Source organism: Ictidomys tridecemlineatus, chromosome 2 (genome assembly GCF_052094955.1).
Source record: "Ictidomys tridecemlineatus isolate mIctTri1 chromosome 2, mIctTri1.hap1, whole genome shotgun sequence".
In the NCBI taxonomy this organism is placed as follows: Eukaryota; Metazoa; Chordata; class Mammalia; order Rodentia; family Sciuridae; genus Ictidomys; species Ictidomys tridecemlineatus.
The window spans coordinates 197,804,478-197,832,239 of record NC_135478.1 but is presented as its reverse complement, the minus strand read 5'-3'; the positions used below and the strand labels follow the sequence as shown (position 1 = coordinate 197,832,239).

Genomic DNA, 27,762 nt, shown 5'->3' with positions numbered 1-27,762 from the left:
CATTTCTCTCTTTAATTCTATTATTATCATATAAGTTGGTTCTATTATTATAATTGTACCAAAAGGAAACTATGGCTCAGAAAAGTAAAACAACTTGTTCAGGACTGACCAGCCATCAAACTCCAGAGCCCACTCCCACCACTAAACTCTTTGCCTCCCCAAGTGTGCCTCCACAAGAGGCTTGTCTTTGTTCCATAGGCAATGGGGAGCCACTAAGAATTTTAGATGAATCTCCTAAAAGTAATCATAACATTTTTATGAGAAAATGACTTCCATTCTTTGTCATCTTTTTCAAACCTTGATTCAAAACTTTGATTACACCCTAGTTAAGTTTGGTTGTACCTTATTTAGAAAAGAAAAAGTGTGACTTAACAAGGCCGTTTTGTGCATGTGAATCACAACCCCAGAATGAGGAGAGAAAGAACCATGATGCTGTTTCCAACAAGCAGGGATGCGAATTGTCCTGTATCACTTCAGTATGCCACACAAAGGCCAATGTGGGTTATCACACCAGATATATTTCTAAATCTCAATACTTTAAATTCAGAATTACTTTTCTAGCAACTTTTGCTCCATAATGGATGGTTTTTAAAGGGCAAGATCTGCTTAGAACCATGTTAAAAGCAGAAGAGTAGAACTGTAGTGATCTAAAATGATTTAATTTTCTAGAAAATTACTACTTTCTACAAGCTGTATAAACTTTAATTAACAAGACAAGGAGATCTATTCTCTGTCCTTACATGTGACCTGCTAGACTCTTGGGATACTGGTAAAGGAAAAGAATAGACTGAAAAGATTACAATTTTTAACAAAACTCTAAATCTAATTAAGATGGAATGGCTATTGTCATCTTTAAGAATCAACCAGTAACCAACATGGTTGCTTTTCCAGAGAGAAAATAGTTTGGAGTTCAAAATATGTGTAAAGTCAGCTTATAAAGTGAACTGTAGAATCAGGTTTATTCACAAATAAGATGACACACAAATCAGCTCATATGTACAGTGCAGTTTCCAGCTAAATATCACCAATTTGAGCATACTCATAATGGCTAATGTAATGCTTTATGTGTTTGTGTCTAATAAAAAGTACCCAACACCCTATCAAGGAACTTTTTTGTAGTTTCTACTACACATTCTCTAGAACCAGATTTAGAGGAATGGGTCCAGGAAAAGGAAGGTTACTAATATGAGAGCAAACACTGAATCCGAAAATAATCTCAACAATTCACCCAACACAATCTATGGCCACAAAATATTTCTTTGCCTAAATCATCATTCATGTGGTTCTTCTTTTACCTACTTTCTCTCTTTGCTTTTTTCCTCCCTGAACTCTTTCTTTCCACTTTATTCTTCTTTCCAAGTTGTGCTCCCAAACCAATGGGCTAAAATTACTTTAAAAGGACACATTTGATGCAAAGTGATTTAATGTACTTTGCCCTGCTTGTAAAAGCATTTGGGTAGCATTGGTGTCACTGTGATTTGGACTGTCAACAAGACTGACCACTGAGGTTAAATGGAAACCAACTCTAATAGGGATGACTTGAAGCAGAACAGCATTTTTAACAATTCAGATATTTGCATATGTGCCTCCCAGTCCACAAATTCTGAAGAAAGCTGTGTGGCAACTATACCCTTCATAAGCAGCCTCTTGCAAGACAATGTTGAAACTATGATAGAAAAATGGGAAATGAGGGGAAGAACAGATATATAGTATAAATGCTTATGACTATACATACATCACTTGAATATGTAGCTGAGCTATATTAACTATGCCAACTGATTAACTATATATATATATATATATATATATATATATATATATATGGGAGGTGGGTTGAAAAGCAATATAAAATGTATCTGTGTATATTCAAGCAGAGTAAAATATTGCATTGTATATATAAATATCAGGTAGTAGAAAATAAAAAATCCCTGTAGTTATTTGTTTATGGACACATTTGGATTGAATGAGCTTTATAACAATCATTTCTTTCAAAGCACAAACATCACACTTTTTAGTTTTAATAAAGTCTAGTTTTTTTGGCAGTTCTTTTATCACATCTGTCATCTCCTAAGCTTTGCTTAGCCAAAGCACTCAGACTTGAATTTTGAAATTGTCAATATAGGCCTTCTAATCTTTAAGTCTTAAATTATTTAAGCAGATTAACTACCATTATTCTATGCTTACAGGACTTGGGGTTAAAAAAAAAAGAAAAGGAAATACAATACTTTTAGATAATTAAGTTGTTGTATTGGGGGCATTTGGGGGGCATTATTTGGAATGTGGTCCAATGTATTTATGTAAATAACCTCATAGACAGAGTGAATACATTAACTCTAGTATCTACATCTGTAAGATAAAAAATAAATGATTCCACCTAAGAAGATTAATTGGCCTGCTTTCAAATCACAAGTTATTCATACTTCATATTGACACTTTTAGTTTGTCAGTGGATATTCTGAAACCAAGTGAGATATCTTGAAGGAACAAAAAAGAAAAAAGAAAAGTGGAGCTGATTTTCACAGCAGCACCTATCTGTGTGATGACCTGAATTCTGTTATGATCTCCCTTCTGAGATCAAAGCAGGATTAATGTGATTCTTTAGTGTTTGCATTGCACATCTCAAAGCTCTGGAGACTTAAGAAATAAGTATAAATGCAACCCTGGAACACAGGAGAAACGGAGCTTGAGTGGGGTGGGCTAACAGCACAAGGGCTAGCTAACTATGAAAAGTTATTTGGGATTGGAGAGGCAATAGAGAATTTACAGTACTTTGTACTTGTAAGCACAGTTGCTTTCTCTTTTCTCATTTTCTGGGGCAAGGCTTTTGGCTACTGGATGAGGCCAGCACTGAATGTCATCTTATTAATAGTCTCCATAATGACCTTCTAGCTCATTTGGAATGTTTTGCAGCTGCTAGTACACATGAAAAGGGAAGGGAACCCTGCTGCATGTTTTCACACGAAAGTACTTTCACGTTGCTACAACCAGGCATTTACAAGGAGGATTTAAAAGAGGAGAAAATCTTTTAAAATATCAAAATGTTGAGCTTTTGTGTTTCCACTGCATGTGACATTCCTGGATACTGGAACCCCTAAAGGGTGAGTGTTTCTGCAGCCTTTTAGAATTGCTTGTTCTTTTGTTGAAGAAAAAGGCAAGTCCATATTCCTGGGATCTCAGAAGGTGAAGAAAAAAATCGCTTTCATGTGTAATGCTTAGTGTACACACCTCTTGGGGTTGGTGGGGGTAGAGCTCTGCTCCTCCAAACTTGACTGTGATTTTAGCTGCATTACCTGGAAGAGGGAGTGCCACAGTATGTAGCTCGATGTACAGTTTTTTTATGGATTCAGTACTCCCTGAGAGAATAAGATGGTGAGATGGGGGTGGAGGGTACCTCAGTCTTAGCCTGTGATGCGATTCAGGGTCTCCACTCTTAGGTACAGTTCCACCCAAAGCTCAACTTTCCCGAAAGTCTACACACCCAGCCCCACAATGACAAGTCCCAACACCTACAGCCCTTCAGCCAGATGAGCCCTGCTTTTTTGCAGGATATATCCTCCCTGCATACAACTTCATCATGTCCTCTCTTACAAGTTCCTTTAGGTAAGCACTCAAAGGCCATATCTTTCCTTTCACCACCTTTCTCCCACTTCACCCACACGTCTCCTCCCATCCCTAGCTTGAAGCCCCACTCCAAAACGGGCCACGTTGCATGGCCAAAGTCCAGGAAGTGACCTCAGATGAGGCCGCAAGATAGTTCAGAAAGAGAGATCTCAACACGACCCGATGCCTAGAGACCCGGGTCCTTCCAGCGAATACCCCTACCGGGTCTTGGAACCAAGGGAGGTTACACCTCCCTTGTGTAACGTCCCTCGTGCTAGTCTTTCACGGAGCAGGAGGGTGAAGGGGATTTTGGAGTCAGTTTTTTTCCCCCCAGGGAAAGAGTTTCAGGGTTTGGAAAGGGGCTCCCAGGGGCTGGAGCCTTAGCAGAGCGTCCTGTTGGCGCCGGACTCCCGCAGCCTGCCCCCAAGCTCGTACCTGGAGGGGAAATTCACCCGAAGAACCTTGTGAGTAGCCTCCACTGGGAAAACAGCCTGCTCTGTGAAGCTTTTTGTCCACAACACAATTCCCAGGTCCAAGAAAAAAGGTACTGGGAACCTCAATACCTAAACTCTAAGCTCACCTCCAATTGTTTTTACCACAATAAACACAATCAATTTGTACTTTCCAGGGGTGTTTCTTGGCTTTGTTAATTTTATCTGATGGTGTGGTTTTTCTCACTATTATGCTAATGTTAAGAGAGAAAATTTTAGCTGAATAAGGGTTGTTCTTAATCTGGTTACTAGGCATCCCAGTTGAATGGAAGGAGTCACCAGAAAATTTTATTGGAAAGTTTGGGATATCCTTTCAACTTTTTTCTCTTTCTGATTGTATACTTTTACTCAGTGCAGCCCTGATTTGCCCAGCGTTGGCCTATCATTCCCATACAGCCATGTAGCTAAATGCACAGTAGCTAAAGAGACCTATGACTCTTTTTAAAAATTTGAAGTTTAAAAATGTTGTCAGGCACTTTTTTCTTTCAAGTTAGAAGTACTAGCTGAAATCTAGAACATAATTACTGGCTATATTATCAAGGCCTTTATTTTGCTGGAAATTTTCTGACTGCCTGTATGACTGAAACAAAGCATTAGAGTTAGAATTGAATAAAAGTTATTTGATTATTCAACACAGTGGGGTCCCTAAAAGGGGGGGTGTCTTAGGGGTTGCATTTTTTTAAGGTTTCATTTTTTAGATGTCATATTTTGGTCGTGATTCCTTGAATTTCAATACATACTTTCTAAGCTAGCAAATAATCTAATTTTTAAACAAGGGAAATTGTGAGCTGTTTTTATTTCACATCTTTTATAGACACTATGCCAATTCTTTTAACTTGCATTTCCTATCGTAGGAAAAAAAAAACTTTAAAGATGAATTTGGAAAATTAATGTGAAGTGAACACATAACAGATAGTGACATTTATTTTTGTTTTATTGCCAGGAGGGTGTTTAAGTTAGTTAAGACTAAGGAACAATTAAATTGCATAGTGTGCTGAAATACATAACACAAGCAGGGACGGCTTTAAAAATTATCCCACCTAGCAATACTTTCATATTCATAAGTAGTGAGAAGTCCATATCTATCAACAGCTGGCATTGCTTGCAAATTATATTCAATTGAACCACTGCTTAGTTTATCTTTCATTGTAGTTTGGAATTGTGTGATGGGAGGAATGTACATGATCTATGTGCATATAATTCTTATACTTTATATATATTTATATGTATACTTCTTTTTAAATGTGTATATGGTTAGTCACTACAAGAGTATCAAAATAAATCGTGCGTTGGCTTCCACGATCTCCCAGGTATTCCCAAACACTGATGAACAAAAAGATCTTTATATGGGAAATGAAGAGCTACCCATTTAAAGGAAAGAATGGAAAGGGGAACTCGATTTATTCTCATTTGTTTATCGGCAGATTTTTTCCCCCCTCTCGGCAAATTCATTTGAATAGCTTTCAAGCCGGAAAATGGAAATGTGGCTCCTGCCCTCTATTTCAGCGGCGGCAGCAGCGTCCTGGCAACAGCGCAATTTTCTATCATCAAGGATAAATGGCATCGAACAGAACATTCTGATAAAAAAAAAAAGAAAAAGAAAGAAAGAAAGAAAAAGGAAAAAAAAAAAAGAAAGGAAGGGGGAAAAAAAGCTTCAGCCAAGGAGTCCATGATTGCTGGCCTTCCTGTCTGTCATCCCTTTACAAAATCCTCTCCGCAAACCTGAGCGGCATGCTGTCAGAGCTAATAACGTCTTCTAAAGGGGGTAGAGGGGGGAGCACAGCCTTTCCTGTACAATGTTCCCATTTATTAAATCGAGTGCTTATTTTAAAATTGCAAATATCTCTGTTTGGTTCCCTGAAAATTAAAACCAAGATGTAGGAAGTTACATGATGCAACAATTATTCGTGTCATATCAGAGACTCAAACCCCTCTCTCGCCCTTCTCAGGTTAAGGTTGGATGAGGGGGGAAGGGGGAATCTGGGGCAGGAGGTTTCTGGTGGAAAAATACAAATCCGTTCGCCCTGCAGGTAAGCTGAGAGTAATTGAAAGCCAGAAGAGCGGTACCTGTTTCCACCGGGGAGAACGAGCTAACTGTGATTCTGCCAAGTGCGGGTGGGCGCGGTCCCAGCCGCGACGGCGCTCGCAGGTGGGGCACGACTCCGAGCAGAGCCACGGAGCTCTCCCGCGGGAAGCTTTGAACGTAATGGTGGCTATTTCTCGCCTACTGAGATGACTTTCTGCAAAAGGCCATTCTCCTGCTCCAGCAGATGGATCCCGGAGGTCCCCATGCCCGCATAGGGGGGTCCTGGAGGGGCTTAGAGGACACCCTGGAGGCAATCCCCGAGTAGTGCGCCTCTACCAAGAGCCGAAGAGCAACCCACACACAAACCCAGAGAAAACGACACCGGCCTGGCTTGGGTTTCTTCACAGCCTGGGTTCATGCCTGGGGATGGTGGGGATTGGATTTGGCCAGTGTCTAGCTCTAGTGACCGTCGAGTTCTTGGATGGGCACATCCAGCGCTTTGGACTGAAATACCCAGGGCCAGGAAGGGTGAAGGAATCAAAGTACTGTGGAATGGGGTGCGGTGATGTTGACACCCTATCTTCCTGGATTGATGGGTAGGGAATTGTTTTTAGTTTAGTTTTTATTTTTATTTTTTTTTAAATCTCGTTAGGAGACATGAAAGAGGGGACCTACAACGAAGAGAACACTAGATTTTAATATCCTTGAAAGTCAATCAAAAGAAAATAAATGATGGAATGATATATAAAGGACCCTAAAATTCGAGGACCCTACAAAATAGGAGAGGTGGCCCGAAGTCTGGATAGTTAGAAACTGGGAGGTAGAAAGGGGAGGGGCGATGCAAATGGATGAGCAGCTTGGTATGGTGAGGAGCTCCGGTGGCTGAGAACCGTGGGAGGAGGGGAATGACGGGGAAACCTTTGTTTAATGAGGAAACCTAATTATTGCGCATCTGGGAGTCTTGGTCCCAACTACAAGACGAAGGCGGGTATTCAAGGGAAGCAGTGCGCATGCCTCAGTCTTCAGATTTGCATGATAAGGCACACACGTGAGCCGACTCTGGCGCATCCCCAGCCCGCCCAGGCCAATAGAATCAGGCTCTTACTGCGCCTCTAGGTCACATTGACATCTCGGTTCCCCCACAATAGGCCTTTAAAACCCACTTTAAAAATAAAGAGTGTTTTAGTATTGATTCTCACCTAGGCACTGAAGATTTCTGTAGGAAATAGACACATTTTAGAAGTACAAATAAATTTACCACAAGCAAGGGTTAAAGAATTCAGAATTTAAGAAAAAGTTAGAAGGCTGGAGAGAGGAGGCTGTTGAAAGAGCAGCGGCAGGAAGTCAAGGAATCCTGGGAGTGCTGCCTTCCGAGCCCCCAGTCTTGGATGGACGCTGAATCTGAGTCTCATTGTCACAAGAAAACCACACTTTCTTCACTGACCAAATGAGCCTCAAAAATAGAACATCACCTGTATGGTCTAACCTCAAAGCCAGCTTCCTTCACTTACCCCAGCCACACATGGTTGCCAGGGAGACAGGCTGAAACACCTGTGTTCCATCCTTCTCTTTTCCCAGACACCAAAGGGGTCTATGGGGTGAGGTCCATGTTTTAGGTCAGTCCACGTGGTAGTATCCACATCTACAAAATGGGGTTAACAATAGAAAGGCAGAGGAAACTAGAAAGGTAGAGAAATGGCATGATCTCCATCCACCCTGTCTGGGCCTCTCTTGCCTCTACCCAAGCTCAGAGGCTGGAAACAATGAGGTTTATTCTCTGGGGCTATAGAACAGGTGGGCCAGCTGGGAAATATTACTCATCCTGCCCCTTCTGCACAAGACTGTTGCCTGTCCTAGGTATCATACTGGCCTGACCTTTATCAACCAACTTGTACTCTTCCCATCATATATCACTGCTAGAAATGCTGCCCACAACTGGGATTCCACCAACTCTAAGAGATTTCACACAGTATTACAGGAAAGTGCTTGTTCTTATCACTGAAATAAAATAGTTGAAAATTATTGTTTGCAATCCTTCTGTCTTCTATAATTCACAAGTTTCCAACATAGGATTAAGCTTCAGGTACATATTTTTAGTGCTCAGCTCATACAATACCATGCTTAAAACCACCCCATCAGTGTCTTTGTCTTTCTCACCCTTCAGGCCCACAATTATACAACAGCTTATTGAGAGAGAGAGAGAGAGAGAGAGAGAGAGAGAGAAACACACGAACACACCAAAATCCCACCCCAGCCCTCTATGTAAGAAAATATAGAGCAATCTCAAGGTCTTACCTCTTCATCTAAAATCATTATTTGAGCAATGAGTATTAAGGTGGCATATTGTTTAAGCACATGGCTTCTAAGGAGACATACTGAACCTTCAGAAATGCCAGCTGGTACTCTATGTATAGAGCAACAAACTTACAATCATGTTTTGGAACTACCTTTGCAAAAGTTAAAGTTTTTTTTTTTTTTTGGTCTGTTTTACATGATCCTGGGGGTTAAATCCAAGGCATGTACTCTATCATACAGCTAAACTCCCAGCCTAAAATATTTCTTGAGCACACTGAATTTTAGACTTTTTTCTTGTAACTGACTTATCTTTTAAGAAATAGGGAAATAAGCCAGGCATGGTGGTGCGTGCCTGTAGTCCCCATGGCTCAGGAGGCTGAGGCAGGAGGATTGAAAGTTCAAAGCCTGCCTTAGCAAATTAGTGAGGCCCTAGGTAACTTAGTGTGTCTCTAAATAAAAATTTTAAAAAAACAAAAAACGGCTGGGGATTAGCTCAGTGGTTAAGTGTCCTGGGTTCTTTCCCCAGTACAAAAAAAGAAAAGAAAAGAAAGTAAAGAAATAGAAAATAGAATAATAATGTCTTTGAAAAGAAACACAGATGGAGGGGGGATGTCCATCAACCAATCAATTTTCTCTGCCACCAGTTGAAGCAAAATCTTTTTTCCCATCTGGGATAAGTGAAAAGGTTTGTCTTAAGTCTTGTGGGGAAAACTGAACCAACATAAGTTGCAAATTCACATCCTGGCCTCTTTTTAAGGCAAGTTTCAGACTATCCATGAGGCTAACTTTGATGACAACTCACTGTCATCCCTGGGAGAAGACCAGAAAGCTGAGGGTCTGAATAGGGGCACTGAGGTGTGGGCTCAGGACCATGACATGGAACCCAGCATTGGCTACAGCTTCAGCCTCTGGAGCTGCTGTTTACAATCACTCAACTCAACCCAGGAAGGTGTGCAAAATTTCTTTGTCTCATATTTGTGCAAGCCTCAGGGTACCTACTAGCTCCTTCCCATCCATAGCAGGCATGGCAGGCCATTAGCACCCTGTATCAACAAGATTAGTTGGTTTAAAAATAAAATCTGAGCTGAAAGCATTTCCTTCTTCTGGGAGTGGGGCTAACCTCCTCAAATTTAAGTTGAAACTGGTCAAGTTAGAAGGAAACAGCAAAAGAGGTTACAGAGGGGAACTATTGAGGATGATAATTACAAAAATGCAGTAGAGGCTTCTGAACCAACACTTGCTCTTCTGTGAGTACTCTGCAGGTTGGGCCCATTAATTATCTGTGGGATACAAATCTCCCCCCACCTCATGTTTGGGTCACCAGGAATCAGTATAGTGTGAGAGATTCCCTTTCTCTATCTAGCATAGGTCAGCCAAGGGGCAACTAGGAAGACAGGGGGCCTGGGACTTTAATCAGTCCCTCTGTGCTTCCAGAAGGTGCCTTGTCACCCCTCTGCCTCTGACTGCTCTCCCGGGGTCCTGGGCACCTAGAGCCCCTCTGACTGAGGGGCTAGAGCTAATGAGCTTTCTCTCCCCACCGCGTCATCACATACCCTCACCACGCAGTGTACTAAAGCCACTTGCTGAAGAGCCGCTGAGCAGGTTGGGGGGTGGGGTGGGGTGGACCAACGCTCTGGTCCAAATGGGGAATCTGGAGTCCTGAAGCCCTTGGGCAGGTAACTAGCCAGGCGAGCAGCGCATTGCCCTGGCCAGCGTTTTCAAACAACTTGAATTACAGGCTACATCTTGAATATGAATTAGCCTTCTGCGCTGGTGTGACTTCACTTTGAAACTCAACTTGTCAAAGTATGGTTTTAATTAAACGTCTTCCGGCCTTGAAAGATTACATGTTTTGTAAAATATATCCTAGCATGAAATTTACTTCCACAATCTGAAATTAGGTTCCTTGTAAATGTTTTCATAAAGAAAGAAGGAAGGAAAGAAATAGGAGTGGGGGGGGTGTATGTGAGAATGGAGCAGTTGATACTAGCTTGGTTCCTTTAAAATGTCCAACCAACGGGCCTCGGCGCCGGACAGGTCTCAAGCGTGTCCTCCAACCTCACAAGGGCGATTCCGCTTGCCCAGGACAAGCAAGTAACCCGAACCCGCCCTGGCAGGCGCGGCCCGCGTTGCTTTAGCAGTTGGAGACAATTCAGCAGACAGACAAGTTAATCCCGCGCTGATTTGTTTCGGATCCATCTGCAGGACGCCGTACACCACCCCCAACCCTCCACCCCTCTCACCCCCCACTGTTGCTGCAGACACCTGCCTCCCTCCGATCCCAAACTGCTGTGTTTGTCCCAAGACAGAGAAAGAGATACAAGGTGCAGAATGGACGTTTGCAATATTTTAAACAGCACACCTCTTTTAAGAATTCCTAGGTAATATTTAGAATAACAATCTCGATCAAAAGCCGTCCTAACAGACTGTCCGAACTGCTCCAAACCAATCTAAAAACTTGCTTTAACTTAGAAGGGGTCTCTGGAGGTTCACTGTCTCCTGCCTGGGGACATCTATCCCCCAGGTAGCCCTCGGAGAAAAAGGACCCTATTTCCCAGCATGGGAACAGGGAAGGTACTAGCGCACCTTCTATTTAAGAATTAAGGGCTGAATCCTTGTGGAAATCTTTTTTCTTAACTACTCTCTGAGGAACTCACCAATTCTGATGGGATTTGCTGAATTCGGAGTAAAACTTAGTGCACATGGGGTGGGGTCTGATGGGGAGCACAGGGAGAGGTGCACATCTCCTTTCTTCCAGATAATTGGTACCCAAGAAATGAGGGCGGGGGTGGCGCAGTAGGAAGAATTATTTACCGCTCTCCACCTGAAATAAGCAAGACCAATAACGCGCCTGGCTTTTCGCCCTGTTTACTCCATTCCTACTCAGTGATTGGCAAAGCAGGCCCTGAAGGCAAAGGCAATAATTGCTCCGTGCTCTCCTTACCAGGGAAGTGTGTAGGCATTTGAAGTGTACTAAAAATAAACGAAGGAGCGAAAAAACGAAAAGGGGACAGAGTGACAATTTGCGGCAATTAAAGCGTCTGCACGCTGTTGCCGGAGGAACAAGGACCCACAGCGGTTTTTGTTTTCCCAGGCCTGAGGATGTGACTAACTTGTTAGGGAATTTTCGTGCTAGGTTTCTGCGTGTGCGTGTGTGTATTCGGAAGACCAGAAGCCTGTGCAATGTCGGGATCCGTGGGGAAGGGGGAGCCTAGGGCGGCTTCTGAGCCCTAAAAAGCCCGTTAGCATGGAGAAACCCCATTCCTGATCTCGACCCTACCCCTCAGGCCCGTCTCAAGTGAGCACCTATCCATTAGCTCTCAGTCGACACTCCTTGCAGGAACTTTTGAAAGCAAGTTTTCAGATCCAAGGTGTCTAACTTGAAAGGGGAAAAAAACAATAATACTAACTTCTATTTCACAATCACGCGAAATGCAAAGGATTCAGGGTGGAGCAGGGAGGGGGAGGGAAAAGAGGGGCGGCCAGTCAAATCAAAGGTTGGGAGACATTTTGACAGCGCGCTTGAAGTATTACCCTTAACTTTTGGAAGATTTTCAAGAAAAGAAGGACGGGTGGGGGGTGGTCTGTGAGAGAATCACAACTTTCTCCCGGCTGTCACTCAAGCGGCCAGAGAGGGCTCCAACCTCCAGCTCATGGGGAAATACACAGTGAGAAATTGCTTCAAGATACAGTAGGGCTCAGTTCTTACCCTACCCCCTACCCTAGCCCCAACTTTCCTAAGCCAAGAACTTCACTGAGCTTTTGGTTAAGGAAGGGGGTGTCCTGGATGTCAAAAATCTGGCACAGTCCCCCAAGATCAGAAGAGTTAAGCCCTGGAGGTGCGCTCTACCTAGGGCAGCCCAGCGCCTGACCTGGCACCCCGTGTTGATTAGCACCCTCCCAATCCCCACCTCCACCTCTCCCCAGTGCAGTCACCGCCTAAATCCACCGAGCTGGCTTCAATGAAAGCTGGCAAATCCGGCGAGTCTCGCAGAAATTTTCTTCGACCCTAATTCAATTTTAAAGCGGATTTTTACTATTAAAAACGCTGCCGAGCAACACATTGAATTAATCTGACTGTACGGTTTTAATTACAGTGAGGGTTTCTCTACAAATCTGTACAAGACAGTGGCTGGCTCTCGGAGGATCCCTGCCTGCTGAATTCCATTATCGAGTCCCTGTTCCCCGCAGACGTCGGCGCGTGGGAGCCAGCTGTGGGCCCAAGAATTCCTGTCGCTTTCTGCTCGCCTTCCTAGCTCCTGTCCCTCGCCCCTTCCTTCATCCTAGACTCGTGGACACCCCTGAACAGTCCCTATCTGTTTGGGACTGCTGGAGATTTATCCTTCTACCTTGCTTTTCTGGGGGGCCCAAAGCTTTGGAGCTTCTGGAGCCTTGTTCTTCTTAAATTGGCTTTTGTCCCGGAAGGGTGACCTATTTTGTAGGTTTTTTTTTTTTTTTAAGGTTCTCCTACTACCACTTTGCAGTTGGAGTGGGCAACTTGATGCCCTGAGTATTTGAGGGAAAATCTGTTTAAGGAGTGGGGAGGAGCATTAAGGGGAGGAGATAGTAGAAGACTAGCTAAGGAGCACAGTTTGCTTGATCTAGCCCACCCCCCCAGCCAGCCTCAAACCCCCCCCCCAGGTCTCCAAACAAATATATACTGTGGCAGATTCTGCAGGCAAACAGGGCCCCATTTATCAGCTTTAGTTTTGTTTACTCATGCTACTAACATTGTGGGGGCAATGGTCCTTGAACAGGATGGGAAGAAAACTTGAAGACTAGGCACTCCCAAGACAAGCAGATTCACACTCATTCTCTTTTGCCCACACTTTAATATTCTTTTTCTAACCTCCTTTTCCTGCTATGCTTGATTCTTTTCCACTTTCATCTTCCCAAAGATGATGAATTCAGATATGAGTTTATCAATAATAAACATATCCTCTCAGTATATATTTAAGAATCAAGGGCTTTGCGCTCTGTAAGGGGAAGGGGCCCAGTTTACTTTACCCTAGTAAAAGGGATAAAGAACATCTTCCTGAACAAAATTAGTAAAACCTACAAGTGGGGGGGCAGGTCACCATTCCATTCTCAGGGTGGAATGGAAGGGGCTTCCAACCCTAGATTTGTGTAAAAGATCTTTTTCTATACAAATGAAAAAGCTCACAGTTTTTTTTTTCTCTTTCTTTTTTTAAAATCTTAGTTTCTTCTAAGCACTCTCAAATCTGTTGCCCTCCAAGGAAAGTTTTACTTAAAAATTAATAAATTGTCTTCCTATTTATTTGGGATGTTACAAAATAAAGGTGATAAGAAGTGTCTATGAGGGTTGGGATTGTGGCTTAGTTGCAGAGTGCTTGCCTAGCATGTGTGAGGCACTGGGTTCGATTCTCAGCACCACGTATCAATAAATAAAATAAAGGTCCATTGACAACTAAAAAAAAAAGTGTATGAACAGGTAAAAATACAAAAATTACCACTGCATTTATATTACAAGTATAGTCAGAAACAGAACACCTCTCCCCTTCCCCACTGAAAAATGGTTTTCATTTATTTTTCTGTAGCAACAAGAGAACCAAGAGCTCACATGATATAGCAAGAGGATGTTTTTCATCCCAGGTTTTCCTGAAGAGCTGTCCCAGCCCTGGTTCTTCTTTAATGTTGAAGCATTTGCTGTGATGTTGTTATTGTTACTACTGATGAAGGGATGAAAGAATTAAACAGAGGATGCTTCAAGGCATTTCGGAAGACGCTTGGGCAGCTATATTAACTCCTTATTATGCCTAAAAATAGTCTGTCGTTTCCTGTTGATGCTTGTTCCCTGCCACTCTAGGTCTGCATTTATCCTCCAATGGTCAGGGGGTCCTGCTTTCCAAAGACTGACTTGATGAAAGCTGACTTCTAACATCCCTTCCCTCCTCCCTTTACCCTGCTACATTTCCCAGCAGGGATAATGGGGGTGGGGGGGGGACTTAGCATTGGTTTAGCCTGCATATTGAAAAGACAAACATCTGTACTTATCCTGTTTAAACTCAGTGTTTAAACATTATGAAATTCTCCCCCACCCCAGGCTAAGAGAAAGAAGGATGTTTTAGGGAGCAGTGTCCTATACTTGCTAAGAGACAAGAGACAGAATGAGAGAGAGTGACAGAAGAAAGGAAGGAAAAGAAGGACAATCATAAAGGCCTCTACATAGGATTCCAAATTTAGGGGAGTAAGAACATGTGCTGTTCTCAACTCTCTCTATTGTCTCTCAGCTCTCTGTATTAAGAAAGCTTTAGGGTCCTGACGTACCTGAAATTGGAGTCAGAGAGGAGGCAAACAGGGTTAAATTTGAGGACCGAGTTGACTTCATTTTCATTAACTCCTTGCTAAGAACCCCCTTCTCAACAGGAGACATTGGTGGAAAAAAAATTCCTGCTAGTCTTTTCCTCATTCAATGAAAAATTCTGTTTTTGTATGGAAGGAAAGGGTGCCTGATATCCTGGAAACTCAGGCACCCTTCTTCTGTCCAGGTTTTAAAATGCCCTGAACAGGAACCTCTAGATTGGGACAGGCTTAGTTGATATTCTCCAGGTAGGACACTTAAAAAACTCGGTGAAGCCCCCTGGTGGGTCAGTGCCATGTTGGGGTCTCCCACTAGACTGTTCTTGGAATGCAGGACTGAAGAGATGAAGGGAATGCCCCCCCCCCAAAGTTCAGTGAGGTGCTTTCTGGATATGAGGAAAACAACGTCCACTTTTAAGTTGGATTTTGAGAAACCTGGGAGGGGACTTTGTTAGCACAAGCATTCAAGTTTTATCACCAGAGAAAATGTCACCAAAATCTCAAGAGGTTTTTTCTTTTCTTTTCTTTCTTTCTTTTTCTTTTTTTTTTTTTTTTTTGCCTCAACTAATGCTTTTGGTTACCCCTGAAAATATCATAACTAGGCTGGGTTAAGAAAGGCAGCTCTCTTGTGTCCTGAGACTTTTGCAGGTGTGTGTCAGGGGACAGAAGAAGGGTGCCTGAGTTTCCAGGATATCAGGCACCCTTTCCTTCCATACAAAAACAGAATTTTTCATTGAATGAGGAAAAGACTAGCAGGAATTTTTTTTCCACCAATGTCTCCTGTTGAGAAGGGGGTTCTTAGCAAGGGTATGTAAATCAATACCGAGTTATTTCTTTGAATTCAAAGGCTATTTATCCAGGTCTAATTTCTTTAGAATTAACGTGATAACTGAGCCCAACTTAGCAACCAAACCCAGCCAAGTCCTGGCCGGCTTGAATGTACTTCCACTTCCCCCCACCGAGGCTACAAACTCACCTCGGGCATCCAGGCATTCCCAGGCCTACATGTGTGCGCAAATACCAGTTTAGAACTGGATAGCGGGGGTTTCTCAGACCCAGTGAGCATTCCTCTGACAGTGGCCTGGCAGACAGACCAAGTGGTCTTGTGTTGGCAATACTCAAGTATTTTTCTCCCAGTGACACTGACAACCACAATACAAACCCCAACACCTCCACACCTTAAAGAGCAAAATGCAATTGAGTTCTTAAATTCTGCTTCTTAAAACTTTATGGAATATGACCCTCACCTGGGCCCTAAAAGAGCCCTTAGGTCTGAACTCCACAATGTTGGATTTCCTTCTATTTTGAATAATAAAGGTTTCGCCCGCCTGAGCTGCCCTCCTCCTCCCCAGGGTTGGCTAGGGCTCCCGGCGGGCAAGACAAAGAGGAGCCGGACTTCGCTGACGGCGAACCCGGCGCTGGGGCCCAGGAGTCCCTGAGGTGTGTGCCTTTTTGCCAGGCTCTGGGGAGGGGGAGGCGGGGGAGAGAAAAAGAAAAAGGGGGAAAAAACAAAACGACGATGACAACAACAACAACACCTTTTAGCTTCTTATAGGAGGGCTGAAGGTGCGGGCTGGACAGGGCAAACCAGAGGTAATTCCAACTGCCTCGCTTGGCCTCATTACCGCTGCCCATGACACAGGGCTAAGAACTGGGAAGCCAGCGGCCGGCTTCGATGGAACAGAAATGACTGCCGGGAGCGATTTTTCAGTCTCTGCCTGCTGAACTCTGCGCGGCCACCGGTGGCAGAGGCCATGTGTGGCAGCCTTACACAGCGCGCCAAGGCTGCTTGGGGACACACCAGTTCTCCTTCTCTGATGCCCAAGACTGGCGGGAAAATCGGAAGGTCAAGTCTGAAATTTGGATTCTATCCCGCCAGCGCACACTGAGACCGCTATGAAGCCTGGAGGGATCCCTTGTTCCCTGTAACTGCCTCTGCGCCTGACTCTCTCAGAGCCTAGCCTGGACCCCTAGCAGGTTTCAGCAGGAACTTTATCACACACAGCTATTACCCAGGTGCAGCTACACACTTGTGTCTCTGCTACCGAGTGAAGGGATTTTATCCATTCCTCGTGGAAGAGGGATAAAAGTTCTTAAGCTACAACCCAGAAGAACAATTCCAGCCTGCCCGGGTTTTCTCAGGCATTAAATAAACCAGAAAGGGGGAGGGGGATATCCTTTTGCAAATAGACAGCTGCAGTGCTCTAGGTCTGGTGCTCAAGTGCGGGGACCTGGGCCCCGCCAAGATCCATCCCGCTCGGGATGCCGTCAGAGTTGTGCACCTGCGAGCGTAAAGGGAGAGACCTAAACAAGCTCTTGGGGAGAAACGCCTTCACCGCATTCACAGCAAGATGTAGGGTATAAAGCAATAAAACTGCCACATCGACCTGCGGGCTTTGAGGATATTACAAACTAGCTCGGCTTTTAGCCCGGGTGCCCCAAGAGCGCACCAGGAGTAGGTGGAGAGAACCCTTTCTTTCCCTGACCTCTCTTTCTGTCCCCCCACCACTATCCAGGCATTTCCCCCGTACCCAACCCACCTTTCATTTTTCTTCAAGATTTTTGTTGTAGTTGTTTTAATTCACTGCCGACTTGTAAATGCATAGATCGGGTTACTGGTTCGTGTGTTAAAGTGCACCTCTTGTTAAGAGGAAAGGGACAAGGGACACCACTTAAAAATGAATTCAGAGTTACTGAACCGGCTCCCGAGACTCAAGAAGTTAAGCACAAGCAGGCTGGGGAAAGATGGGAGGGAGGAGAGCAGACGTCGCTGTCCTGGGAACTCTGGTGGAAACCCGCGGGCAGCAAGTTTCAGGTCTTCCGATAAATTAAAGAAAGAAAGAAAGAAAGAAAGGAAGGGTGGGGTGGAGGCAAACTCGCCTGGCAAAGCCTGCAGACCCGGGACTGGAAGCGGGAAAATCAATTAGCATAAGCCGCTGACCGGGACCTTTGCGAAACGCGTAAATAGAGTCCAAGCAGCTCCGTCTGCAGCAACCCTTTTTCTGGAGTTGCTGGGGCAAGCGGCACCCCTAAATTCTCCATTTCTCTGGTTTCTTGGGTCCCATAACATATGGGGTATATGCGAAGTCGGATGCAACGAAGTTTCCTGTAGTTTTCCCAAAGGCAGATTCGTCCTCACAACCTCCAGACACGACGACACAGAGGGCCGTTAGATTGCATATTTCTCCGGGAGTTCAACGGCTTAGGTATTGGCTCAGACCAGACCGAAAACCAACACCGAGGCCTGTGGGGGTCTGTAGGTCTGGCCCACCCAGTCTCGATCTTCTGGTAGTACCGGCTCCTAGAGCCTACCAGCAGTCCCGGGACCAGGACCCTGAAACGGACGGCTAGCCCTCCTTGGCGCCTAGGGCCATGTTCGGCTCTCTTACCTGGTAGCTGGGCCTGAGCTGCGCGTCTGTGTTCCGCTGTCTGTGCCTGGCTGCCTGGACCCAAGTGGGTCTGGAGACCGGAGGGGAAAAGGCTAGATCCGCAGCCCTGGGCTGCTCCAAACTTAATGTCTTTTCCCAGTCCATCTTTGAAAGAGAAGTGGTTCTACCACCTGGATGTGCGGATATAAATCCCCTTGCAAATAATAAATGGATTAATAATAACAAGGTATGAAGTTCTTTTTATAGAAAAAAAGGAGAGAATTGAAACTAAATGCGGCAGTTAGACAACCATTTTGATAAGAGGATAATTGAGGCGACACTGGTGTATAATTAGAGGATAATTTATGCTATATCCACTTTTATTCCACCTCCCAAAATAAACCCAGTCCATAATCATTACAGGCAAATTGTTCTGAATTTTATAGCAGCAATTTGAACAAAGTACTGCAGTTAATCATGGGAGATTTTTGTGTATTCCTGATTAGAACTCTAATTGCCTCCTTCCAGAAAGTAAAAATAACTGTAAAACGACTCTATTTTTATCATTAACAATGTTGACAATAAAATAAAATCAATTGGAATTGTAATCGAGAGACAAATTTAGGACGAAGGCACTTTTACTTGGGTAGTTTATATTGTAATCAAGATTTGCCAAACCACTAACCGCATGTATCATTTGCATATATTTGAAAGCATTACAGTAGCTTCTGTTTTCAATAGGAAAAAATGCATTACTGTCAGTCCTCCAACGATTCGCTTTCAAAACAGGCTGCTGCGTTCTGGGGGGAAAACCGCCCCCCACTTTTTTTGTCCAATATATGGGAAATACAGCCTGAAACGACAGGAACCTCGCCAGAATAGGGTTTGATTTTTCTTTTTCTTTGCCACCACCCCCAACGGGGTGGGGCCCAGGTGTGGGGGGTTCTTCTTCCCTCTGTGGTTTCGATAAAGTACGTCTAGAAAAATCCACGGTGACAGGGCGCTCCCGCGGGAGTGTAGTCGGGCTGAGGTTGGGTGGGGGAGGTCAAGGGAGGGGGTCTGGCTTTAAATGTAAGGGGCACTGCTTCTGAACACTTGCAAGCCCTCAAGGGTGCAAGGGAATTGAGAGAGAGAGCAGTCTCTAGGCAGGCTGTTCAAAGGCTGCGATACTCAAAACTGGGGCTCCAGGATTTGGGGCACGCGCTTCGGAGGGAAGCTGCGGCGGCGGCGGGCCGGGAGGAGGCACCTCCCTCACGGGCGGCCCCGGGTGCCGCGCAGCGCGGCCCCCGGCTGCAGCTCCGGGTTGGGATTGGAGTTGCAGAAGGTAGGCGAAGAACTCGGCGAGCAGCGCACACGCCAGTAGAAGCCGTGCGCCTGTGACGTCAGGGAGCTACTGACCAATGGGGAGGCGCTGCCCTTTGGAGACAAACCATTCGACTCGTGGCGTCTGCATCAAGTCTGAAAGCAGACGCGCAACTTTCGCAGAATCCACCTTAAAATCTCTGCCTTAAACTGCACCAGCCCCCAAAAAATCCAAGGGGGGAAAGCAGGGGGGAGAGCAGATTCCCCCCTCCCCCTCTCCTTCCATCCCTCCCCCTTCCTCCTCCCTTTGGGTTAACAAGGCCCGCTCACTATATCTCTTTATATTAAAAATATATATATATTAGAGAAGAGCGAGGGAGAAGGAGAACCACCTCCGCCCCCTCTCTAAAATTTATTTTATTTTATTTTTTTATTTTATTTTTATTTTTTTGCAAGGATCCCAAGAGCTAAGGTGGCTGCAGAGGGGAGAGCGGAGCGAGCCAAGTGGGGGAGGGTGGAGGAAACCCGGGAGAAGGCTTTCTCCAGCCCCCAAAGTTTTGATGATGACCATGACTACGATGGCTGACGGTTTGGAAGGCCAGGACTCGTCCAAATCCGCCTTCATGGAGTTCGGGCAGCAGCAGCAACAGCAACAGCAGCAGCAGCAACAGCAGCAACAGCAGCAGCAGCAGCCGCCGCCGCCGCCGCCGCAGCCGCACTCGCAGCAGAGCTCCCCGGCCATGGCAGGCGCGCACTACCCTCTGCACTGCCTGCACTCGGCGGCAGCGGCGGCGGCGGCGGCCGGCTCACACCACCACCACCACCAGCACCACCACCACGGCTCGCCCTACGCATCGGGCGGAGGCAACTCCTACAACCACCGCTCGCTCGCCGCCTACCCCTACATGAGCCACTCGCAGCACAGCCCTTACCTCCAGTCCTACCACAACAGCAGCGCGGCGGCCCAGACGCGAGGGGACGACACAGGTGAGAGGCCGCTTGGGCAGCTCGCTTCTCCCGCCTCCCAACTGCCCCCACCCCGCCCGCCCCGTTCACTTCCTCAACGCCCGGGCCTCCGCCGGCCCCCTCCCCCAGGCGGCCCGGCGCGCCCCCAGTCGGGCCCCGTGCGCGCCCGCTAGCCTGGCGCCTGCCTGCCGGCCTCTCCCTGCCCGGCCCCTTTCCATCGCCGAGGACCCCCGGCTTCCTCGCGATGCGGCCCGCCTAGCTCCCTAGCCTCCGGCGAACGATTCGGGCTGCGCCTCTGGCTCAGCTTAGGCTTTGCTTTACCTACAAGTCGATCCGCACTGCGCTCTCCCTCTGAGTCCGTGCGCCCTTTGCCTTGCTCCTTCCCTCTCGGCTGTAACCCGCGTTTGCCTGGACTGAGAACCTTTCTGGGCCACGTCAGGGAGCATGTTTTGTTTCCCAGTCCGCACTGGACAAGCAGTGGCCTACTTTGCCCGGGTGCGTCTTGGCGACTTGCAGGGAAGCTGGTGTGGCCTATGGCTCTGGTTAAACTAATGATTATTGGGATTTTTTTTCCTGTGGGGTTTGAGGTGTCTCCCACCCCTAGCACTGTCTGGGCCCCTTTCCTCTGGCTTTTCGATACAATATTGGCCGCTCCTTTGTTCCTGGAGGCAAAGCAGACGGCCTCGGGTTGGCGGTTCTCAACACCCGAGGGGCCAAAGTTGTCGTGAGATTCGCAGGACTGGCCTAAGCACCTGGTTGTGTTTTGTTTGGAGGTTTGGTCCCTCTCAGCAGAATCATTTCGAACACGCCAAAGGAGCTTGGTACACCAGGCTTGAAGCTGGTGACATCAATTCAATTGACTAGGCAAATACCCGGGTGGCTCAAGCAACCCTCGGGTACTGTAAAGCCGGGCCAATGAGTCCGGTTTGTCCCAGAGAACAGACGCCTTGCAACGCCGCGCCGCGCGCCCTAGAAAGCGGCTGGCGCCGCTTCTGCTGCGGCGAGCGAGGCTGTTTGCCCGAGACCCTCGGGCGCTTATCGCTCACTCTTAGGGCCAGAGACAGAGCCGCTGGGTACATACCGGCGACGGACCGGGAGAGGTTAAGGCGTGGAAGGGCTACTTCGAGGAAACCCTTTTTAGGCAGGGGAGGGGGAGAAACCTGACATAGATCTTGCCACGCGCAGGGAGACGGCAGCAGTGGCCTCACGGGTGACCGCATCTCTGTATCATTTGCTTACAGATCAACAAAAAACTACAGTGATTGAAAACGGGGAAATCAGGTTCAATGGAAAAGGGAAAAAGATTCGGAAGCCTCGGACCATTTATTCCAGCCTGCAGCTGCAGGCTTTAAACCATCGCTTTCAGCAGACTCAGTACCTGGCCCTTCCCGAGAGAGCCGAACTGGCAGCTTCCTTAGGACTGACACAAACACAGGTAATTCCCGAGAAGCCCAAGTAACCCTGAAATGCTGGCCCCACTTGCAGATGGGGCAGGGAGCACATCAGGAAGAATTCTTGGCCTAGTCTACCAAGGATGGAAGGAGCTTAATGACAAATACGTGCTTTCCTGGGATCACACAATTTGGAATAAATGACCTGGTATTGAATACTGGATTGGATTTGAACATCCACTCAAACCTCAGCGACCCCACCCCAACCTAGCATCATTTGGTGACCAAACTCATAATTCAAGCAAATCCTATTCCAGAGCAGAACAACATGAAAGAGAACAATCATGTAGGAGAAAAATGTGTAAGGCCAGAAGGCAAAACAAGGCCCACCTTTCTTGAGAATTCTTTTGTGGGCCCTGAGAGCTAATGAGAATTTCAACTCATTGACATAGAAAGAAATTATGAAGTGAAATGGGGTAGGGAAAGTCAGGTAGGCATAAGCTCCAGTGGCACTCAGTGAGGGCACTAGTTTAGGAACTATTTATCCTAGGATAGGTGAGGTGGACTTTTCTGAAGATTACCCTCAGTTCATGGGTTAAATCATCCTGGGTGGCAAGCTGATGGTGGGTGATCCTGGACATGGAGGCAATAGCAGAGTTGAAGATCAACAAGAAATACACTCCAAATGATAGCAGTCGAAGCCACAGTTAAGTACAGTTGCTGAAGTTCCCCACTTCTACTAATTTGAAAAACATATGGGATATTTCAGACTTTTCAGGAAGGGGCTTGGGTGGGTATATTAGGATACTGGTCATAAAGTCAGACTGCAATCACCTGCAGTTTTTCCTGCCAATTAATTTAGTTGCATAGGATGGTAGACCTCATCTGAGATGGGTGGCCTTTATTTAGCAAAGGAACTTCAGGTTGTATGAGACAATTGCTGGGGGGCTAATAGTGTGGTACCTTAAGACAGATGCTCTTTAAACTCTTCTTTTTACTTTAACTTGCTTTCTCTTGCCCTGTTACCACTGAAAATATTTGATGTTTAATATGAGAGGATCCCAGCTACTCAGTGACTTGTATTATTCTTGGGAAAGCAAATTCCATGAATTTTAAAGGTAAAGGAAGCTACACTATAGAATTTCCTTCTTCAAATAAGGTAGATCTGGAATATGGGATTAACAGTGCTTCCAATCCAGATTCCTGATTCACATTTAGTTTTGAGAAGCTTTTTACTTTTAGTAATTACAGTAACAATCATGTAATGATTGTTGACCACAGTTTCACTAAGCATCCCTCAAAGTAGAGAATAAGGGGAGGTGCCATCTTTTATGCTGCAGGATTGTGTGTATGTGTGTATGTGTATGTATGTATGCATATATATATATATATATATATATATATATATATATGATGCTTAAAACAGCCTATGGCATGTGTACTATATGCACAGGTATATATTTATTTGATTATAAAAGTATAGGCTTTAATGTGCTCATAGCCATTTGCTCACTGTACATGCATAGAGATGTTAGCTTTGGGGAGTGGTAAATATAAAATCAGAGAACTCCTTTTTAAAATCCTTCTTCATCAAACTTTGAATCCAGTTATCTCATTTATGTTCTTATTTTATTCTTATTTATGCTGTTGTTTTAAAAAACCAGGCTAGTACTCAACTCAAGAATCACAAGGAGTTTAGGTATACAGATATCTAGTAGGTTGAAGGGAGGAGGGATGGAGGAGGCTAGAAAGAGGTGGAAGGAGGCGGGGACTTGGCTTCTGGGTGTAATGGTGGGTGTTTTTGTTTTGTTTTGTTTTTAATATTGCTTTTGAGTCTGAAGTGAGGCTAGAGACTTCAGTTCAGTGTTCTTCGGCCTAATGATTGCTGCATTTCTTCCAGGTGAAGATATGGTTTCAGAACAAGCGCTCTAAGTTTAAGAAACTGCTGAAGCAGGGCAGTAACCCTCACGAAAGCGATCCCCTCCCAGGCTCGGCAGCCCTGTCACCACGCTCACCAGCTCTGCCTCCAGTGTGGGACGTTTCAGCCTCAGCTAAGGGTGTCAGTATGCCTCCCAACAGCTACATGCCTGGCTATTCGCACTGGTACTCCTCACCACACCAGGACACGATGCAGAGACCACAGATGATGTGAGTTGTCTGAGGGGACATCCTAGGGGAACGTCTGAAAAAGGCAAGGAGGATCCAGGACCTGCTTGCACCTGCCAAACCAAGTCGAGGAAGCAGGCTCCAGATGGGGATGGCCAGAAGCTGTCTGGGCGCTCACTCATGTCTCTGTGTATGTGTGTCTCTCTCCTCCTCTTCCTCTCCTTTTCTCACTCTTTCCTTGTTTATCATCCCCCTTTTACCTTTTCTCCATTCTTTACCTCCCACCTTTTTTCCTTTTCTATTGCTGTCTTTTCCTTATCTACCTTCTTGAAGTAATCAATCTTACATATGAGAGAGAGAGAGAGAGAGAGAGAGAGAGAGAGAGAGAGAGAGAGACAGAGACCCTGAGCACGCGAGACTGGTTTCTATGCCAGCATTCTGGAAAACCCTCACTATAAGGATATTTTCCCTTATCCCTTGGGACCCAGGCTCTGAGCCTCGTCTTCATTTTGGAGTATCCATCAAAATGACTTTTTTAAAAACAGACATTTACCCCCCACCAGAAGAATCTGCGTAAACATGGCAGCATTTTTACTTGTTTAATGAGCTTAAGACATTACATGATGAAAGAAAAGCATTTCGGACTCCTGAATTTTTATTTACCAATACCAGACTGACAAAAAAGAAAAAAAAAAGGAGAGAGAAAAACCCTCACAAGACAGCCCTTCTCTAAAGAAAAAGGAAGAATTGGCTGTAAGATTAGAACATTGCCACAAAGGGAATGCTGCATGTTTTATCAAAATGCAATGACCAGGAATGATGATTCATTTAAAATACAAACAAACAACAACAAGAAAAATGCTCTTTTCCTACCCCACTCCCAAATCCTGAACTGGAATCAGGAAAGACAGAGGAAACAACCAAAATCACCATTCTATTGCATTGACACCTTTGCTAGGTGAATTGGTGGTATTCACTAAGCTAATAGGGACGTTTATATCAAGAAACATTTCTGTATATATTGTTGAATTTTAGTTGTATATATACTTTGTATGTTTTTGTCTTCTTTCATATATGGAGTAAAAGCCACAAAATGCCGGAGTGTCCTGTATATTTCTCTGTGCGCCTCTGTCTCTCTCCCCCTCCCTCCTTCCTCCTCCCATTATATTTTCTATCACTCTTAAAAGAATTTTTGTTTCCTAATATGGGAAGCCTTCTATATAAATGGCAAGTGCCTACAAAGATGTCAGTTTGCACCACTAGCCTTTGTCTTAAGTACTTTAACATTAACCATGGATATTTTTTTCAGCTTCCTTTACATATTTTTGTTGTGATTTCTACACATTTATCTATTTTTTTCTAAACATTAGAATGATATATCTCCAGGTTAACTTCTAGGCAGCCACTCATTTCTAATGCTGGAACTGAGTATTTTCTTTTCCCTTTTCTCAGCAAAACAATACAGCTGAATTTACTTTTGTTTGGAAGCATTTTTTTTCTACCAAAAGAAGAAAGAATAAAAGAAAAAAAAAACCCAGAGAGTAAAGTGCACAATTATACCTGCTTAATGTTTAAAACCCACTGAAACCTAGGTAGGTAGGAAAATGTACTATCCTGGATGAAACACATCCTTCCGATCTTGTGGAAAGCAAAGAAATAATGAAAATGAAAAGTCCTTTCGTCATACAAGCAGGAAGCCCCATACTGCGAGAATTAATGGCTACAGACCTGGGCATCCTTCAAATTATGAACCTTGAAACCACTGAGCCATTTATCAGAAGTCAATAGAGATACTCAGAGTGCTCCATATAATGACAGCGACATACAGTCGTGCAAAAGGACAGTCACTATAATTAGACACAAAGCAAAGACTACTTACCAATATACCCGTTCCTTTTTTTGTTGAGCAACTTCCACGCTCAGTCAGTCTTCAGAATGGTTTAAAACCGATCAGTCTTGTCATTTTCTAGCATTCGCATTGTTACATTAGGAAAAATGTTTTCTTTTCTTTTTTCCCCCTTCCTACTGTGAAACTTTGGGTTCGTAGCTCCCCAGGATCAATTCTGAACAAAGCCTCCAGCTGCAGTGCCATCCAATTTGAAGCAGACATTGGGGACAATTTAAGGTTTTTATCCACAAGAAGGTTTTTTTCCATTCTCTTAAATGCAGCCATAATTAGAGTAATTTTTCATGTAGCCCGCTGATTACAGCGTTTTTACCGTCAAAGATAATTACCTGTAATTTTCTTCCACTTTTAATACTAAAAAGCCATCTTTATTTAGATTCAGGAACAGGAAAGGCGAAACAAAAGAGGGAAATTATTCTGTTATTCATACACAAATTGCAGAGACGTAGGACCTAAAATTGAAAATTAACCAAAATTATAATGCTGAAAAGAATGGAAGAGGCTGCAGAAGTACAGCTGGTAGTGGGGCTTTGCTGAATTATTCAAATTATGTTAGAGGGAAAGCTACCATACATCGAAACCAACACTAATTTTTCTTTAAAAAAAAAATTCACCAGATATATGCCAAACCACTGTGAGTGCATGGAATTCTGAAATCCAGCAAATGTATGTTAACATATTGGAGGTGTTGTCAGTGATGCCTCACTATGAATCTCTTTATCTCTTAACATGAGTTTAATTAAACTTCCTAGCAGTTCCCCTAGAACTGTCCTTGGAACTGGGCTTTCTCTGGGTCCTCTGAACCTCAAGGGTTAATATTTTTGCTCTTTGAAATGTATTGACCCCATAGTAAACTGATTCCTGAGGGAGGGACTGGTAGGAGGGGCATGGGCAAAAGGCTTCATCCAGTCTCTGATGCCTACTACACACCTCTCCAGGTTCAAACTTCCTGGGAGGTTGCAGAGTTCGGGTTCTTAGACCAAGTTCTGACCTTATTTCCCATTTGAGAAAGAGAACAGGGGGTAAGGGTGAAGGAGACTATTTCTCCTGAGCACCAATAAGCATCTCATTATCTTTTGACACAACTTAGTCAAAAGGTTCTTGCCACAGGAGAAAGGCTTTTCTGCACTGGGGTAGGGAAGCCAAAGATTTCTCAGACTTCTGCACTTTTCTAGCTGCTTATAATGAACACAGGGTCAGGAAACAGCGTCATCTATAGATAGAACAGCAACGCTTCTTTCCTGAATCTTGATGTCTTCCTAAACCAGACTAGTTCCCTGGCTCTGAGCTTGATTCTGCATCTCAGCCAGTTAACCCCCTCTAGCTCCAAGGTCACAGCTTTTGGGTTAGGTGGGCAATAAGCTCCAAGATCCTGGTATCCTCACCAACCACCACCACTACCCCCCCCCCCCCGCGCCGCAGCCCACCCACTACACACACACACACACACACACACACACACACACACACACACACACCAGCTTGAGGCAAAGGCCCTGAAAAGCAGCCTTGAAGGGTTTCAGAGGCCAGTTATCACAGAAACTTTCCCCAACTGGAAGAAAGATGTCGTACAGGCTAAACGTCTGGAGATTCAGGCTACACCTGCCTTTGCAAACGACCGCATACCTGTGATTCTAAAGGAGTCCCGGAGCTCCGTTTGATCTCCTGATGCCTCAAAACCTTAAATCGTGGCCACATGTACATGGATTCACCTAGGATTATGCTGTAACAGTTTTCAAATAGATCTTAGCTTGGAATCTCAGCCTCCTTCCAAACCTTAGAGAAACCTGGTCCTTTTCTCAGTCTCCAGTCACACACTGGCACCAAACACATCAACAGCACAGAAAGCAAGAAAGACAACTCAGGTTCTTAAGGTTCTCATTCACACCCGAATCCGTTTACTCACCAGAACAACACTTTCACTGTTCAAGGGGCTAAAAAGTCAGAATTGAAAAATCTATAAAGCAAAGTTGTAGTCCATGATAAATTA

General features: G+C 44.9%; 1 protein-coding gene and 1 long non-coding RNA gene across 3 annotated transcripts in view; one reads left to right on the top strand and one right to left on the bottom strand.

Moving 5' to 3' along the window:
* The window catches only part of LOC144375437 (uncharacterized), a 45,730-nt gene extending 19,517 nt beyond the window's left edge, over positions 1-26,213 (bottom strand). The window contains exon 1 of one of the 2 annotated variants that reach the window (XR_013435295.1): positions 25,746-26,213. This is a non-coding gene — a long non-coding RNA (uncharacterized LOC144375437). Of the gene's footprint in view, positions 1-18,122; positions 18,506-25,745 lie in introns of those variants that run through there. The other variant, XR_013435296.1, reaches the window with a different exon arrangement.
* On the top strand, positions 19,412-24,964 carry Dlx6 (distal-less homeobox 6). Its single transcript, XM_078040386.1, has 3 exons — positions 19,412-20,390; positions 21,611-21,804; positions 23,661-24,964. The coding sequence occupies exons 1-3, from the start codon at positions 19,964-19,966 to the stop codon at positions 23,910-23,912; spliced, it is 873 nt and encodes a 290-aa protein (XP_077896512.1). The 5' UTR covers positions 19,412-19,963; the 3' UTR covers positions 23,913-24,964.
* Positions 26,214-27,762: the final 1,549 nt, after the last annotated feature.

Bases quoted from the DNA above. Each gene is read 5' to 3' on its own strand.
- Dlx6 (XM_078040386.1), top strand. From the start codon at position 19,964: ATGATGACCATGACTACGATGGCTGACGGTTTGGAAGGCCAGGACTCG. The intron at 20,391-21,610 runs GTGAGAGGCCGC...ATTTGCTTACAG, and splicing joins GACGCGAGGGGACGACACAG to ATCAACAAAAAACTACAGTG. The intron at 21,805-23,660 runs GTAATTCCCGAG...CATTTCTTCCAG, and splicing joins TAGGACTGACACAAACACAG to GTGAAGATATGGTTTCAGAA.